The 18,635-nt window shown below is 41.6% G+C and overlaps 1 protein-coding gene and 1 long non-coding RNA gene across 3 annotated transcripts in view; one reads left to right on the forward strand and one right to left on the reverse strand.

Annotated features, from left to right (window-relative positions):
* Positions 1-13,531, reverse strand: part of fgf12b (fibroblast growth factor 12b) — a 75,014-nt gene extending 61,483 nt beyond the window's left edge. The window contains exon 1 of one of the 2 annotated variants that reach the window (XM_067451399.1): positions 13,245-13,531. In XM_067451399.1, coding sequence (XP_067307500.1) covers positions 13,245-13,269 — 25 coding nt within the window. In that variant the 5' untranslated portion in view covers positions 13,270-13,531. Of the gene's footprint in view, positions 1-56; positions 271-13,244 lie in introns of those variants that run through there. The other variant, XM_067451397.1, reaches the window with a different exon arrangement.
* LOC137084870 (uncharacterized) overlaps positions 508-18,635 on the forward strand; it is a 104,946-nt gene continuing 86,818 nt past the window's right edge. The window contains exon 1 of the long non-coding RNA XR_010906817.1: positions 508-648. This is a non-coding gene — a long non-coding RNA (uncharacterized lncRNA). The remainder of the gene's footprint in view (positions 649-18,635) is intronic.

Here is an 18,635-nt window from a genome sequence, read left to right on the forward strand (position 1 = left end):
ACACACACACGCTGCAGTAACACGAGCACTAGTGACTGATCACTTCAGAGACTGACCAGGTTCAGTGCTGATGATCTTCGCCGGCCCTTCCTCCTCATCCTCATCCTCTCCTTTACTGCCATGAGACAGCAGCCGGCGGAACAGACTGCAGTAACGCGTCATGACCTCTCACACACACTCGAGTGTGTATGAACCGCACCGCTGCTGTTTACAACTGTCAGACCTGTAAGTGTGTGTGATCTGTCAAAATGTGTTTCAGTCGTGTCTCTCTCTCTCTCTCTCTGTCTGTCTATCTGTGTGTCTGTGTGTGTCTCTCTCTCTCTCTCTCTCTCTCTCTCTCTCACTCTCTCTGTCTGTGTGTGTCTCTCTGTATGGAAAACACTGTCATCCAATGAGTGACCGTCTGTGTGTCCCTGATATTTGCCTGTGCAAATGTGTGTGTGTGTGTGTGTGTGTTAGAACGGGTGTGTCTGTCTGTAATAGAGACGTGTTTGTGTGTGTGTGTGTGTGTGTGTGTGTGTGTGTGTGTGTGTGTGTGATGGGTAGGTTTAGGGGTAGGGGCAGTGTAAGGGGATAGAAAATACGGTTTGTACAGTATAAAAACCATTACGCCTATGGAGAGTCCCCATATGTCACAAAAACAAACGTGTGTGTGTGTGTGTGCGTGCGTGTTAGAACGGGTGTGTCTGTCTGTAATAGAGACGTGTGTGTGTGTGTGTGTGTGTTTTAGAATGCAACACTAATGCACTGCTTACTGCACACATTTACAGTATATCCTGTATCACTCTTAGAAGAGAAGGTTCTATACGGAATCTTAAAGGATTCTGTCAGGAACTTATAGAAGCTTTTGGGGTTCCATCATAATTTTATGGATTTAATTTTAATTAATTAATATTTTGTCTGTCTGTCTGTCTGTCTGTCTGTCTGTCTGTCTGTCTGTCTGTCTGTCTGTCTGTCTATCTATCTATCTATCTATCTATCTATCTATCTATCTATCTATCTATCTATCCATCTATCCATCCATCCATCACATGACACATGCCTATAACCACAGTCTCTCACAATTATTTAAGAGAGTCTGTAAGAAACTCTGGGGAAGCGGGATCTGCTTCCCGCATGCGTAATAGAGCAGCCGTGGCTATTCTGGGAGTGTCAGTCGTGTTACTGAGAGCGAGAGCTATTTATACAACTGTTTTACAGACTCAAAGTGCTGTGCATGAGGATTCTTTTAGAACACACTCTCTCTCACACACACACACACACACACACACACACACACACACACACACACACACACACACACACACACACACACACACACACACACATGTTGGTCTATGTGGTTTACAGGGACTCTCCATAGGCGTAATGGTTTTTATACTGTACAAACCGTATTTTCTATCCTTATACACTGCCCCTACCCCTAAACCTACCCATGACACACACACACACACACACGTTTGTTTTTGTGACATGTGGGGACATCCCATAGGTGTAATGGTTTTGTTTCCACCTACACTGCCCCTTTCCCTGAATCTATCCAACACACACCACACACACACACACACACACACACACACACACACACACACACACACACACACATATATAAGCCTTTTGAAAAGTGGGGACATGGGTAATGTCCTCATATTTCACCCTCTCCTGTAATACCTGTGTCATACCCATGGCATTACACACATTTGTGTCCTCATATGTCACAAAAACATGCCCACACACACACACACACACACACACACACACACACACACACACACACACACACACACACACACACACACATATAAGCCTTTTGTAAAGTGGGGACATGGGTAATGTCCTCATATTTCACCCTCTCCTGTAATACCTGTGTCATACCCATGGCATTACACACATTTGTGTCCTCATATGTCACAAAAACATGCCCACACACACACACACACACACACACACACACACACACACACACACACACACACACACATATAAGCCTTTTGTAAAGTGGGGACATGGGTAATGTCCTCATATTTCACCCTCTCCTGTAATACCTGTGTCATACCCATGGCATTATACACATTTGTGTCCTCAGATGTGCTGGGGATGCTTACTCCACTATGGATGGGTTGTTTGGGTTGTATTTCCTCCCCCAGGCTGAAGGGGGAGCTGTCTGTTTTCGGTCCATCTGACTGTAGGGGATGGGCTGGACTATGGTGAAGAGGATCTCCTGCCAGTTGCTCAAGGCTGCTGCTCTGAGTTGGGCGTCTCTGCTTTTGCTCTGGCATCCAGGTGCACTCAAAAAAATGACTCTTTGAATGAACATAAAAAAATCACGGAGAGTATTTCCACATGATTAACTTGCTTTATTTCAGCATTATGCAATTCTGTTATTCCAATGTAATGTACTTACGTTGGGTCAACTTAATTTATTAAGGTTGATTCAACTTATTTACTATGGTTGGGCACCGCTTAAAGGGTTACTTCAGCGATTAGCATATGGCTTTGTATCAGTAGAAACCCTGGAGTATATTCAAATGATTGTTCTTTCCCCCCTCATATCCCCCTGAGACAAGAGATTTATGCATTTTATTTCTGGAAAAATTGTTTGTTTGGCCAAAGGCTAAAGACTACAGCCAGCAGAGGGAGCCATTTCCGCATGTTTTGAACCCGCTCATGAGGGATGGAGATCACACTCACAGCTCAGCTCGCAGCTGCAGGCACTCATTTAAACGGAGATATGGAGAGCAGTGTAAGTCTTTTAACTTCTCAAATTAATTTCTATGAAAGTTAAGCTATTTCATATTCGGGTCGTTAGTGACCCAGATCTATATTTAACATGGATAGAGCTCTACCCGTCGTGATAATATATAAAACTCCTGATGTTAGAGTAACACTTACAGAATAATAAAATAAAACCCATTTCGTTACCTTTTGGAGCTTGGAAGGATTCAGTTTGAGCAGATGTTTAACACCATCATCATCTGTCCTCGTCAGAGCTCGTTTACCAGTACATTCAGCATCTGCTCATATTCGCCATCTCCAGCATATTCTCTAAACTCATTTTCAACGTCTTCAAAATCAATATTGTGATCACTGACAGCTTCTTGACCACATCCATCATCAAGAGACAGTGACACTAACATATGATTGTGTTTAGTACTTGCTCTCCGCAGTAAATCACTGAGCCATTTCAAGTTTTGCAGATTATAATTATTATTGTTTGGTTTTCTGTCAGAGGTAACTATGAGTGAAACATCACTTCATCATTGGGTCAGACATTGCCACCTTGTGGAATGAAGGTGAATTGCGCCGTATTTCATCATTATAGACTCATTTATTATTGTGCAAAAAATATATACATACAATCCTACACACCTCGGGTCGAGAGCGACCCTATGCAATTTTGACAGAAAACTAGTGAAAAAACAGGCATTCAATTATAAATCTATTTTTTTTTCTTGTTATATTGTTTAAAATGGATTGATTGAGGAATGCTAAGAAGGTTGATGTCTAACTTTAAAAAATGAATGAGGAGCAGGGTAGTGAATGATGTCTCGGGTTCCCAAAGACCCGAGGTATGCATTTAAGGATTAAACAGCACTTCATTTCAACATTTACTCTCCTGAGGCATCCCTATGCAAAGCATGCTGGGAAATAGAAATACACTGCCAAGTTCAGTCAGCGCAACATAAATGATTTAAGTAGTCTCAACACAAATGGTTTAGGTTAACTTAACATTTAACACATTTTAAAGTAAAAAGTAAAATGACACTTAAGTAAAAAACTAAAGATTTGTGTTGTTTCAGCTTATTTTATTTAAATAAACTGAGCAAACAGCTAGAATCATTTTTTGAGTTTGGATGGTAGCCATATCCTCCTGCTTTTTTGTAGCCTGACGTGGTCATACTCAGCTCTAGTCAGAATATGAGTCTGATGCTCCATTGGGCTGTGATTATGGGGCGTGTTTCAACCCAACCAGGAAAGACCTCGATTGGACAGACCGACAACCAATCAGAGCAGCGGAGCGACGCATAACGTTGCGAATCAAAGTAGAATCAAAAACACACTAATAGTTGAAAGAACCTAAAACTTGTAAATGAAGTTGCATTGATTTCTGAAGTTTTCTCAGTAATTCCTTTCCTGTATTGTGCAGTTCTCTATCGGTTCATCCCCTCACACACTCACCTCTATCGGCTGTAAAGCCCTCAGAAGTGTGAGACCTGTGTGGACCCCAAAAGTCCTCACTGAAAGTCTAATGAACTAAACAGTGGGTGGAGACTAAATATCCGCTAAACCTCATGAATATGTGAATCAGACCGCAACATTTAGGCTTAAAACAAACATTCAGAAAAGAAAACCGGACTGGATTCATTCCGACTGAGGAAAATGAACATACATAATGACTCGGGTAACTCTGACTTTTTTCCTCATGTAAAAAGCCCCAAATATATTTTAAAATGTTTTATATTATGTGGTGGAAACAAGCTTCCGTGCATTTTGTTGATCAAAGATGTGTTTAAGGGATACTGGGGTGACTTTAAGTGTTATTGATGAGAACTGTCGCTGTGTTTGTGAACTCTGACACGGTGAGGTCGTGTGAACAAATCTTGTTTTACGGCGTGTCATTGTGTGCCAGCTGGTATTTAAGGCTTTTCACGACATCTATTTGTACACTGTGTGTGTGTGTGTGTGTGTGTGTGTGGGCATGTTTTTGTGACATATGAGGACACAAATGTGTGTAATGCCATGGGTATGACACAGGTATTACAGGAGAGGGTGAAATATGAGGACATTACCCATGTCCCCACTTTTCAAAAGGCTTATAAATCACACAGGAGGAGTTTATTTAGAAAGTAAAAATGCAGAATGTTTCCTGTGATGGGTAGGTTTAGGGGCTGTGTGTGTGTGTGTGTGTGTGTGTGTGTGTGTGTGTGTGTGTGTGTGTGTGTGTGTGTGTGTGTGTGTGTGTGTGTGCGTGTGTGTTGGGTAGGTTTAGGGGCTGGGGCGGTGTAGGGGGATAGGATGTACAGTTTGTACAGTATGAAATCCATTACGCCTATGGAATGTCCCCATAAAACATGGAAACACGACGTGTGTGTGTGTGTGTGTGTGTGTGTGTGTGTGTGTGTGATGGGTAGGTTTAGGGGCAGTGTAAGGGGATAGAAAATACGGTTTGTACAGTATAAAAACCATTACGCCTATGGAATGTCCCCATATGTCACAAAAACAAACCTGTGTGTGTGGGGGGGGGGGGGGGGGGGATCAGAGATGACACTGGGTATGTGGACAGGCCTAAATCAAACACACATCCACATTACCAAGGTTATGAAGCCACAACACACACACACACACAAATCAATGGTTTCATTGCCGACCTTTAAACACACACACAGAAAAATGGAGAAGATGAGCAGATGTGAAGAGGGATTCAACACTCTTCAGAGATGGATGGATGGATGGATGGATGGATGGATGGATGGATGGATGGATGGATGGATGGATGGATGGATGGATGGATGGATGGATGGATGGATAGATAGATAGATAGATAGATAGATAGATAGATAGATAGATAGATAGATAGATAGATAGATAGATAGATAGATAGATAGATAGATAGATAGATAGCTCTTGATACACATTTCATTTTTACAATGTAATGTTTTTACTGCATGTGACTGAAGCATTTTCAGCAGCTGTAAATCATTCTGATGGAGGCTCTCTCTCTCTCTCTCTCTCTCTCTCTCTCTCTCTCTCTCTCTCTCTCTGTCTACACTGCCACCTGCTGTTAGATCAAACACTCAAAATATCCCTACAAAATAGAATACTCACATACACTAACATTCCAAACTCTCTTACAAAATGTTACAAAAGATTCCATTTCAAATAAATTCTGTTCTTTTGAAGATTCTATTCATCAAAGAATCCTGGAAAATAAAATGTATCAGAGTTTCCCCAGAAATATGAACACTGATAATAATCCTAAATGTGTGTTGATCATCAGATCCTCATCTGAGAATGATTAGTGAAGGATCATGAAGACTGGAGTAATGATGATAAATTCAGCTTTGATCACAGGAATAAATCACACTTTAACATTAACATATACTCATATATTATATCAAATCATCTTGGATGGTATATATATATATATATATTTATAGCAGGATTGCTAGTGGTGCAGAAATGCCACACTGCACTTTTAAAACCCCATAGGGATAGAAAACAAAGTGCTCTCAGGTGACCCACCGTTTCCCAGCATTCACCGGTACTAGAATGAATCATTAGCACACAAACAGCCTGTGTCATTCTGCACACGCGGATCTAAAACCTCTGTTTAGCTACTTCTGAGCCACTTGTGTTGATCAAGAACCACCGACTCAGACGGAAAGATACCATCTGACTAACATCTAAAGCCAAACACAGTTATTTGCTACTAAGTGCATCAAACAGCTGTGGTGGTGCTCATTGCAGCAGACCGTGAACTCTTTCTGTCGGAGTGGGCGTATTTTTTTTGGCTGGAATAAGCTGCAGTGTGCACCAGACTTTATTTATCAAATCCAAGTCTCTGACAAAATTCACCCTCCAACCTTAACCGAAACCAAGGCGCTCTGAATAACGATTCAGACTGCAAAAGAATATATTGACACTGATACACTCCTCCAGGTGGATATACTGAGAGAGAGACAGTGTGTGTGTGTGTGTGTGTGTGTGTGTGAGACAGTGTTTAGCTTTGTTGTCCCGCCGTCTGACAGTCAGAGCCAAAATCAATTGCGAGCAACAACCGCCTGACTATCAGTTTACACACACACTGACCAACAGATACGCCATCCAACATTCCTTATTATGACACTGATTTCTCAGTTAAAAATTAAGAATATTACACAACATTGCCAAAAGTTTTGTGACGCCTGCCTTTACATGCACATGAACTTTAATTCCACCCCATTCTTAATCCGTAGGGTTTATTATGGAGTCGGCCCACCCTTTACAGCTATAAGAGCTTCAGCTCTTCTGGGAAGGCTTTCCTCAAGGTTTAGGAGTGTGTTTATGGGGATTTTTGCCCATTCTTCTAGAAGCTCATTTGTGAGGTCAGGCACTGATGTTGGACGAGAAGGCCTGGCTCTCAGTCTCCGCTCTAATTCATCCCAAAGCTGTTCTATCAGGTTGAGCTCAGGACTCTGTGCAGGCCAGTCAAGTTCCTCCACACCAAACTCGCTCATCCTTGTCTTTATGGACCGACGCTTTGTGCACTGGAGCGCTGTCATGTTGGGACAGGAAGGGGCCGTCCCCAAATTGTTCCCACAATGTTGGGGGCATGAAATTGTCCAAAATGTCTTGGTGTGGGGAAGAATTAAGAGTTCCTTTCACTGGAACTAAGGGGCCAAGCCCAACCCCTGAAAAACAACCCCAGACCATTACCCCCCCCCTCCACCAAACTTTACACTTGGCACAATCCAGTCAGACAAGTCCCGTTCTCCTGGCAACCCCAGACTCGTCCGGGATTGTCAGACTGAAGCGTGATTGGTCGCTCCAGAGAACACGTCTCACTGCTCTAGAGTCCAGTGGCGGCTGCTTTACTCCACTGCATCCCACACTTTGCATTGCTCTTGGTGCGAAAGGCTTGGATGAGCTGCTCGGTCATAGAGACCCATTCCATGAAGCTCTCTACACACTGATCTTGAGCTCATCTGAAGGACACAGAAGTTTGGAGGTCTGGAGCTATTGACTCTGCAGAAAGTTGGTCACTTCTGCACACTGTGACCCTCAGCATGCGCTGACCCCGCTCTGTGATTTTACATGGCCTATCACCTCCTGGCTGAGTTGCTGTTGTTCCCAATCGCTTCCACTTTGTTATAATCCCACTAACAGTTGAGCGTGGAATATTCAGTAGTGAGGAAATGTCAGGAATGGACTTATTGCACAGGTGGCAACCTATCACGGCCCCACGCTTGAGTTCACTGAGCTCCTGAGAGCGACCCATTCTTTCACTAATGTGTGTAGAAGCGTCTGCAGGCCTAGTGCTTGATTTATACACCTGTGGCCATGAAGTGATTGAACACCTGAACTCAGTGATTTGGGGGGGCGTCCCAATACTTTTGGCAATATAGTGTATGTTTGTGTAAAGGTCTATTTACTTACATTTCTTTGAATATCATTGTATTGGACAAAAAAATCAAATTCCGTTTACTGTAAAGATAAAGAAGCTCATTTTCCAAGCAAAACATCTGACAACCAGATAACTGTTTGGTTTGAAATGCTAAAACAATAGATGAACATGAAAGCAGGTGTAGTGGAATACATCATGTTCATAGCAAATGCGCCAACAGATTAGCATTTCTGAATACAGAATTGGAAACCAGTAGGCCGGACGACCTAAACTTCTGTTGAGATTCTGAAGTGTGCATAGGATGGACACTTTACTAACCCATGAGGCCACGGAAGAAGATTTCTGAATGACAGTGAAATACACACACTTTGAATACACTAATTCAGTCATTAGTACTTTCCCGGTTGGATTATGCATCTGTTGTTTGGTCAAACACAAATGAAAATAATTTACACAGATTACAAATCGCTCAGAATAAAGCAGAACGAATAGTTCTGTGATGATGATGATGATGTTAAAAACAATAAGCTCAGCATCTCAAGAAAACATGTTGGGACAGGAAGGGGCCATCCCCAAACTGTTCCCACAAAGTTGGGAGCATGAAATTGTCCAAAATGTCTTGGTATGCTAAAGCATTAAGAGTTCTTTCACCTGAACTAAAGGGCCAAGCCCAACCCCTGAAAAACAAACCCCACGCCACAATCCCCCCTCCACCAAACTTTACATTTGGCACAATGCATGTCAGACAAGTCCCGTTCTCCTGGCAACTGCCAACCAAAATTCAAGAAACAATTTATTACAAAATGATTTTTTTACAGATAATAAGAATAGTGGTAATGGTAATAATAGTAAAAGTAATAATAGTGAGAATGATAATTTTAATAATAATAATAATGTTACGGTTAAGTTGTTTGTTTGGGTTGTTGTTTTTAAATGAGCTGTTTTTGTATTTTTCTCATATGTATTATGTAGGCCTATGTCTGGGACTACATGTGACACTGGAAGATCACATGACAATAACAGCATGACGAATGTAGTACATCTGGATTACATTCATGCTACAGACATTCATACCATATAAAACCTACTTTTTAGAGGTTATGAAGTGATTAAATATAAGTACCTATTTAAGAGAGTATGTGATTTTGGACGCACCCATTGTGTTATTATAGGGAGATGAGAGGGTCTATCTCTTACCATTGGTAAAAGCGTAACGGCTAACTTGGATCACGTGAGGAACCTCAGCCTATCATATATTACACAGAAAAAAAGGGTGTCAAAATTGTACCTCTAGGGGTACAACAGCTTGTCGCTGGGGGAGTACCATTAAAAGGACATCTTTGTACCTTTTTTACTCCTAAAAGGTGCATATTAGTACCTTTGAGTACAAATGCGTACCTTAAGGTACTACAATAAACCTTTTTGTGCTAAAAATGGTACAAAGTTGTCCTTTTTTTCTGTGTGTGATATAGGCGCTCTGTTAGCGGTTAGAGCGATATTAGGCATGTTAATGGTACTCAAGAACACCAGATTTAAACTATAAGACTAACCATGGATGCCTCCATATTGAAAATATTGTTTAGTTTAAAAGCAGGCTGTCGATTCATTAAAGGGTTAGTTCACCCAAAAATGAAATGTCTGTCATTAACTCCTCCCCCTAATGTCGTTCCACACCCGTAAGACCCCCGTTCATCTTCACACACAGTTTAAGATATTTTATATTTAGTCCGAGAGCGTATGCAAGTGTATGCACACTATACTGTCCATGTCCAGAAAGGGAATAAAAACATCATCACAGTAGTCCATATGAGACATCAGTGGGTTAATTAGAGTCTCTTGAAGCATCGGAAATACATTTGGGTCCAAAAATAACAAAAACTACGACTTTATTCAGCATTGTCTTCTCTTCTGGGTTTGTTTTCAATCCTCAAATAAAGATTCAAACGGTTATGAATCAGCGGATTGATTCATGATTAACGCGTGTCAAACTGCTGAAATCACGTGACATTGGCGATCTGACTCAATCCGCTGATTCATAACCGTTTGAATCTTTATTTGAGGCTTGAAAACAAACCCAGAAGTGAAGACAATGCTGAATAAAGTCGTAGCATCACTCTGAGGGGGTTTAATCTGCGATAACAACCGGCTGGGTGGACATTATCCCGCTTATTACACGGCTACTAGTCTCAAATAAATTAGACACAAAATATTGTCTTGAGATGAAATATTTTATTAGCTCTTCCGCAAAGCTTCCGCGAAGAAAAACAGCTCCAACCTGCTTTAAGCCTTTATCTATTGCTGCTAAATGTTGAAGATGAATGCTGAAAGGGTTAGTTCACCCAAAAATGAAACCAAGCCTATGATTTACTCACCCTCAAGTCATTATAGGTGTTTATGACATTCTTCTGTCAGACAAATACAATCAGAGTTATATTTAAAAAGTCCAGGCTAACGTTAATCCCAGCAGTAGTTGGAGCTGTTTCTGAAGTCCATAAAAATGCAGCTGTCCGTCAAATAACGTGCTCCACACGACTCCGATGGGTTAATAGAGCCTTCTGATTCCAATCGATGCGTTTGTGTGAGAAAAATATCCATATTTAAAACGTTATAAAGGAAACCTGCCTTGAAGTCTTCCATTGTAACCCACGGCTGTTTAAGCCACAAGATGGCGCCAGCGTTAAGCACAGAAGTAGTGCCGGTCAAGATAACTCGCAGTACCCGGATGAGCGGGTGTTATCTGGAAATAACATACCGCTGGAATGCGAGATTGACCAATCAGAATCAAGTATTTCACAGTGCTGTGTAATAAACACCTATAATGACTTGAGGGTGAGTAAATCATAGGCTTGGTTTCATTTTTGGGTAAACTAACCCTTTCAGCATTCATCTTCAACATTTAGCAGCAATAGATAAAGGCTTAAAGCAGGTTGGAGCTGTTTTTCTTCGCGGAAGCTTTGCGTAAGAGCTAATAAAATATTTAATCTCGAGACAATATTTAGTGTCTAATTTATTTGAGACTAGTAGCCGTGTAATAAGCGGGATAATGTCCACCCAGCCGGTTGTTATCTCAGAATAAACCCCTTCAGAGTGATGCTCCGCTTCGCCTCGGGGTCCTGATCACTCTGAAGGGGTTTATTCTGAGATAACAACCGGCTGGGTGGACATTAGCCCTTACTTAACATACCGCTGGAATGCGCGATTGACCAATCAGAATCAAGTATTTCACAGAGCCGTGTAATAAATAACTTATAACTTATCAAAACACATCTGTATAGCTGTGCATTTACTGAGCTCTGTGCACTGTACGTCCGACTGATCATCTTGTTATTATTTGTATAACTGTTTTAGTTTACCTTTGTTCTTATCTTTGGTTATTGTTATTTTATATGTTCATTTGAGTTAAATATTATTGAGTGAAAACTGGGTTTGATGGTTTGACAAAAAGGTTTGCGTTTGTGGAAATATGTGGAAAGGTACGATGAGTGAAAATGGGTTTAACAAGAAGATTCCTGAGTAAAAATCAGATTGAAATGGATATTTTGAGAAATTATTATGAGACTTTGAGAAAGAAATGAATGAGAGGTGTTATAATTAAAATGGTACATGTATGTAGATTGTAAACTGAAGGATGTTTTATTCTTATTTCTGACCACTATTGTGTATTTTTTTAATTCTCTTTAAAACTGTTGTAATTACCCTTGTTTTTATTTTTAATTCGTCCACATGGTATTCTTATTTCTCATGCATATGTTATCACTATTTTAATACATTAAAGCACTTTGAATAGCCATTGGGTGTGAAATGTGCTATACAAATAAACTTGCCTACACTGTAACAATGACAGCGTATAATAAAGTGCAACTTATTATAATAATAAAGACTCTTGGGTGGATGTTAAAGGTGGAGCCAGAGAATGCGTTGTTTTTAAGAGTGTATTTAGGTTTTGGGGCCGCTGTATTTACCGCACACACACGGACAGCTACATATATCGCATATAGAAGGACTCTGATGACCCAAATGCATTTATTAGTCCTGAATACTGGGCCATAAACACTCCAACATCACACACACACACACAGGTGCAGAGTTATTTGATGGTACTACGACACATCTTGACCCTCGTGCCGTGCAGGAAATCCTACTTTTGTGTCCCAAACCTGACTGGACTGGCCTATAAAAAACTGTTTATATGTTATACCGTGGAACTGATTGATCGCATAGGCCTCACAAATCTGACAAATGTCCACTCAGGCTTATTCACCTCTAAAAATGCATAACCTTTGGTGCATCCGTGAATGTCGAAGGCTCTTTACGGAGCCGTCGAACCCTACATTTTGATTTTTAAGAGAGTATTCCTTTCTGAACATTAGGATGCGGTGGAGAGAAAGCGCTACACGTCCTGAATGTTGATGAGAGCAATGCAAGAACACCATCAGCTCACACTTACACCATATCTGTGCCTCTCCACGATCAATACACTCATGTTCACGGGACAAAAACAATCACGGCTACTGCAAAAACACATCGCATGATGAAGCAGACAGGTGTCTCTCGTCATGTAAATGACAACACACACACACACACACTGCCCTTTTCCCTAAACCTACCCATCCCAGGAAACATTCTGCATTTTTACTTTCTAAATAAACTCCTCCTGTGTGATTTATAAGCCTTTTGAAAAGTGGGGACATGGGTAATGTCCTCATATTTCACCCTCTCCTGTAATACCTGTGTCATACCCATGGCATTACACACATTTGTGTCCTCATATTTCACAAAAACACGCCCACACACACACACACACACACCCAGGGCTGTGATGAATGTTATGCGTGGAAGAAGACCACCCTTCCCTGTCCGAACCCCATGTGAGAGGCATTTCTGCTGCATCAGGATGTTTGGCACTGAAAGCATCTGCAGATACACGCACACACACACACACACACACACACACACATGCTTGGCATTTGATAAGCATCACGCATGAACACACACACACACACACACACACACACACCCCACCCAGACCCCGTCAGGACAGCAGACCTGAGTACCGCAGTCTACACACACACACACACACACACACACACTTACAGTCATGCACACACACACACACACACACATGACGTCAGTCGCTCACCGGCGCTCTTGTCTTTGCTCTCCATCTCCCGTTGCGCGGCTGTCGGTCGCGGAGGATGAAGATGCCGCTGATGAAGAAGACTGTCCGCTTCGCTTCGGTCCGGTCCGGTGCTGGCTCCCGCTGCAGCGCACGGGCGCGACTCTCACGTGAGAGCAGCTGTCAGTCGCTTCACGCGCGGTCCGGTGCGGAGGCGACGGCGGAATCACGGGTGTGGCGAAGTTTGTTGATGCTGGAGCGTGAGCGTGCGTCTGACCGGTGCTCGTTCAGCGCGTCGTTAACGGGAGCTGCCGCAAGCTCCGCCGCTATCAGACACACGGGCGTGACGTCACAGCAGGTGTCATGTGACACCTTATAAACGGAGCCTGATGTGGTACAGACAGTGATGATGGTAATAATAACACTATGGTACTTTGATATGAGTAGTTACAGAACAATGATAACTCATTTTCAATCGATTTATTAAATAATACATTCTTTTCTTCTTCTAGGTATGTGTGCAGTGTGTTTTTAATTACCGTGAGAATAAAGAAAGAGTCACATTTAAAGTTAAAATTATAATAAATAAATAAATAAAATGGTGTGGAAAACATTTTCGCTCCGATACAAATATGCAAATAAACGGCAAATAACCGTGAATTAAACAGAAGACCGGACTAACTTTTCTTGCAAAAAAAATAAATAAATAAATAAAAATCTCCAAAGATCTTTCTTTTATCTACGAAAAATAAAAAGCACCAATAAAGAGAAATAAGCAAATCGATCTAATATAGAATACTTCATAAAATAAGTAAATTAAATAAGACACAAAAACGGACACTAAAAAATGCTGGATTAAAAACAACCCAAGCTAGGTTGAAAATGGACAAACCCAGCAAAAAAAAAAAAAATTTTTTAATGACTTTGTTTGTAAATGACTTTGGTTATAATAGCTTTATTTGTATAACACCAATATAGCAAAATAAGTACATACAACTTAATAAAATAAGTAAATTAGATATTTTTTTAAAAAGTACATATATGTCCATAAAAACTTTTTTTAAATTATGGGTGTATTATGGTTTTTAATTTCCATTATAACTGATAATGAATAGCAAAAATCACAGAAAGTTTCTTCCCTTTGACAAGTCCATGTTTCCCACTATGTGTCATCCCCTCTTCTTTTTATAACCGTCTGCAATCGTCTGGGGACTGAGGAGACAAGCTGCTCAAGTTTAGGAATAGGAATGTTGTCCATTCTTGTCTAATACAGGCTTCTAGCTGCTCAACTGTCTTAGGTCTTCTTTGGCGCAGATTCCTCTTTATGATGCGCTAAATGTTTTCTATGATTGAATGATTGATTGATTGATTGATTGAATGGTTGATTTTAAAGGGGGGGTGAAACACTCAGTTTCAGTCAGTGTCATGTCAATCTTGAGTACCTATAGAGTAACATTGCATCCTGCATATCTCCGAAAAGTCTTTATTTTTTTTATAATTATATAAGAAAGATGCGCTGTTCCGAGTCTTTCCGAGCGGGTGGGGGCGTGTCGTGTGAGCGGAGCTAAATAATGACGTGTGCTCGCTGCTGCTATTGTGTTGAGTCGAGTGCGTCGTAAAGCTGTGTCATCCCTAACAGCGGGAAAAAAACTTTGTTCAAAATAAAAATATGGCTTTTAATCAGATACAGCCATACATCTATGATCCGGAATCAGACCCAGAGGCTGCAGTTGAACAGGAGCAGCAGCAAAAACGACTAGAGCAGGACGTCTCTATGTGGTACAAGTTATACACTAACTATATAATATGCTTAGCGGCTTGTGTTATTTACATATTTATACTTGAATTATATCGTCGTATTTTTGTCTTTGAAGGTGTACATGTGGGAAGTGCAGTTGTGCACGTGTGTTTGTGTGTTTACGCGTGGTTTGTGTAGACAGTAAGCGGACTGGTTTTGCACAGCAGGTTAAGTTAGTGTTTACATAGAAAGACACGGAATAGTAGCGCATTTGAATGAAGAAGCGCGCTTATTTAGTTCAACATATTTCCCCACTCTTTGTGTATTGTTGTTTGGAGTGCTTTTACAATACACAAACATAAAGTTACACATATAGTGGCCAGCTAAACAAATGTACACGCACTACACATCGCATGCTCCATTGATCAATTAACTATACGTGATCATGTTTGGGCTACTTGATGAGCATAGGCAAAAACACAGACATTTGAAGCAGTCTCACTCACCGCCTGCGGTTCTACCGTTGGGACCTTTATCGTTGGGACTGCTCCATCCTTCAGCATTAGGCGATCTGGAAAAGCCGGCGTCGAGCTGGGCCTTGTTTATGAAACAGTCGGCACCGAAATGCAGCGAACAGATATAAACATTCGCGCAACTCAGTTGCTGATCCGGAAAAGCAAATTCCATCCACTGTTGCCTTAACGCGGGGGTGTTGGGGAATCTGTGCAGGACTGTCTTGGTCTGGCAACCAAAAACGCACTTTTTTGGTGACATTGTTATGTGCACATCACCTGTCCAGCATCCTACAAGCCAGCGCTTTGATGGGCGTAGGCTGTTACTTTCGCTCTCTCCCTCTCTCTCTCTCTCTCTCTCTCACGCGCTTCCGGTAGAATTGTCCGTAAGGCCCATACAAGGAAATTCCGCCCCCGTTAACGTCAAAGGGGATGCATGATCTCAAAAAACTTGCCGAAACTTATGACTAACCGGAAGTAGTATTTTTGACAAAGAAATACTCCCATCAAACGTCCACCTTAACTTTTGAAACTTTGTCTATGTTTAGTATGGGATTCCAAGTCTTTAACAGTGTAAAAAGATCAGTATGCATGAAACAGCATTTCACCCCCCCTTTAATGATTGATTGATTGATTGGACTGCAGGCTGGCCATTGCAGTGCCCAACATCATGAAGTCCTTCTTCATGATGTTGTAATTGATGCAGTGTGTGGTGGATGTCATGTTGGAAAATGCAAGGTCTTCCCTGAGAGAGACGACGTCTGGATGGGAGCATGTGTTGTTCTAGAACTTGGATATACCTTTCAGCATTGATGTGCCTTTCCAGATGTGTAAGCTGCCCATGCCACACACACTCATTTAACCCCATCCCATCAGAGACGCAGCTTCTGAACGGAGCGCTGAGAACAACTTGGGTTGTCCTTGTCCTCTTTAGTCCGGATGACATGGCGTCCCAGTTTTCCAAAAAGAACTTCAGATTTTGATTCGTCTGACCACAGAACAGTTTTCCACTTTGCCACAGTCCATTTTAAAAGAGCCTCTGCCCTGAGAAAGCGCCTGCGCTTCTGGATCATGTTTAGATATGGCTTCATTTTTGACCTATAGAGTTTTAGCCGGCGGTGGCGAATGGCTCGGTGGATTGTGTTCACCAATGTTTTCTGGAAGTATTCCTGAGCCCATGCTGTGATGTCCATTACAGTATCATTCCTGTGTGTGATGCAGTGCCGTCTAAGGGCTGAAGATCACGGCCATCCAGTCTGGTTTCCCGGCCTTGACCCTTACGCACAGAGATTGTTCCAGATTCTCTGAATATTTGGATGATATTATGCACTGTAGATGATGATAACTTCAAACTCTGCAAATTTTCTCTGAGAAACTCCTTTCTGATATTGCTCCACTATTTTTTGCCGCAGCATTGGGGGAATTGTAGCCTGGATGCCAGCCAAATTCACCCCCACCCACAACATTTGAGCTCGGGCGGTTCGGTCTGGACACGATAGAGGAGTAATTATGCAGAACAGAAACTGACCAATGAGATCATCAGGGCGGGCTTTAGCCGATGACGGACAGATGATCAACAGTACCGTAATCATCACGTCATCAAAGGGGCTTGGGTTATATTTGATCGAATCCTAAACGGAGAGCTTGTTTGTATCTGCATCACCTTCACTATTTCTCTCAGAAATGATGATCATGTTGGGTAAGTGCTCTGAGTATCAGTAACCCTTTTTTTTTTACAACACTAGCAAAGATCGTTTACACTCATCTTTTTCTTCTAACTTACTTATTCCAGCGCGTGTGCAGACAGGGTTGCCAAGTTTTTACAACAAAACCCGCCGACTACTAGCCCTAAACAATAGCTTCTCGGGGGGTTCTCCGGACAAAAAGTGTTTGGGTAGTTTTTGTGTTACTCAGATCCTGGGTCAGATGATACAACCCAGTGTTTGGGTAGTTTTTGTGTTACACAGATCCTGGATCAGACATATCAACCCTGTGTTTGGGTAGTTTTTGTGTTACACAGATCCTGGGTCAGACGTATCAACCCAGTGTTTGGGTAGTTTTTGTGTTACACAGATCCTGGATCAACCATATCAACCCAGTGTTTGGGTAGTTTTTGTGTTACACAGATCCTGGGTCAGACATATCAACCCTGTGTTTGGGTAGTTTTTGTGTTACACAGATCCTGGATCAACCATATCAACCCAGTGTTTGGGTAGTTTTTGTGTTACACAGATCCTGGATCAACCATATCAACCCAGTGTTTGGGTAGTTTTTGTGTTACACAGATCCTGGGTCAGATGTAACAACCCAGTGTTTGGGTAGTTTTTGTGTAACACAGATCCTGGGTCAGACGTATCAACCCAGTGTTTGGGTAGTTTTTGTGTTACTCAGATCCTGGGTCAGACGTATCAACCCAGTGTTTGGGTAGTTTTTGTGTTGCACAGATCCTGGGTCAGACGTATCAACCCAGTGTTTGGGTAGTTTTTGTGTTGCACAGATCCTGGGTCAGACGTATCAACCCAGTGTTTGGGTAGTTTTTGTGTTGCACAGATCCTGGGTCAGACGTATCAACCCAGTGTTTGGGTAGTTTTTGTGTTGCACAGATCCTGGGTCAGACGTATCAACCCAGTGTTTGGGTAGTTTTTGTGTTACACAGATCCTGGGTCAGACGTAACAACCCAGTGTTTGGGTAGTTTTTGTGTTACACAGATCCTGGGTCAGACGCGTGATGGAAACGCCTGATGTCTTACATTAAATTGTATGATTTAAAAAAAAAAGATACAGAATATAAATACTTATGATGTTATATGTCCTCAGAACTGTTCACTGAATGTTTATGGACAGGTTATGGAGTCAGTCATGCGGGACAACAGAGACTGCTCCACTACACTTCAGTTACTTCTAAAATGTTTAATTTGTTCTTATTTTTTAAACAAGCTTAAAGGAACTGTATGTAAGAAATGTATTTCAAAGAATCATAAAATGGCCGATATGTCAATAGACATTAAGAAATCATGTTAATTTCAAATACTTCTATGACTGACAACAGTAGTCCGGCCAGGATATTGTCATTTAAAAGTTGTTGTCGCAGCTCAACTGATGCTGATGATGTCATGTTGTGTTTTGGCCTGAAGCTCCGCCCTCCACCTAATCGACCAATCACGA

The sequence above is a fragment of the Pseudorasbora parva genome, chromosome 8 (assembly GCF_024679245.1).
Source record: "Pseudorasbora parva isolate DD20220531a chromosome 8, ASM2467924v1, whole genome shotgun sequence".
NCBI lineage: Eukaryota > Metazoa > Chordata > Actinopteri > Cypriniformes > Gobionidae > Pseudorasbora > Pseudorasbora parva.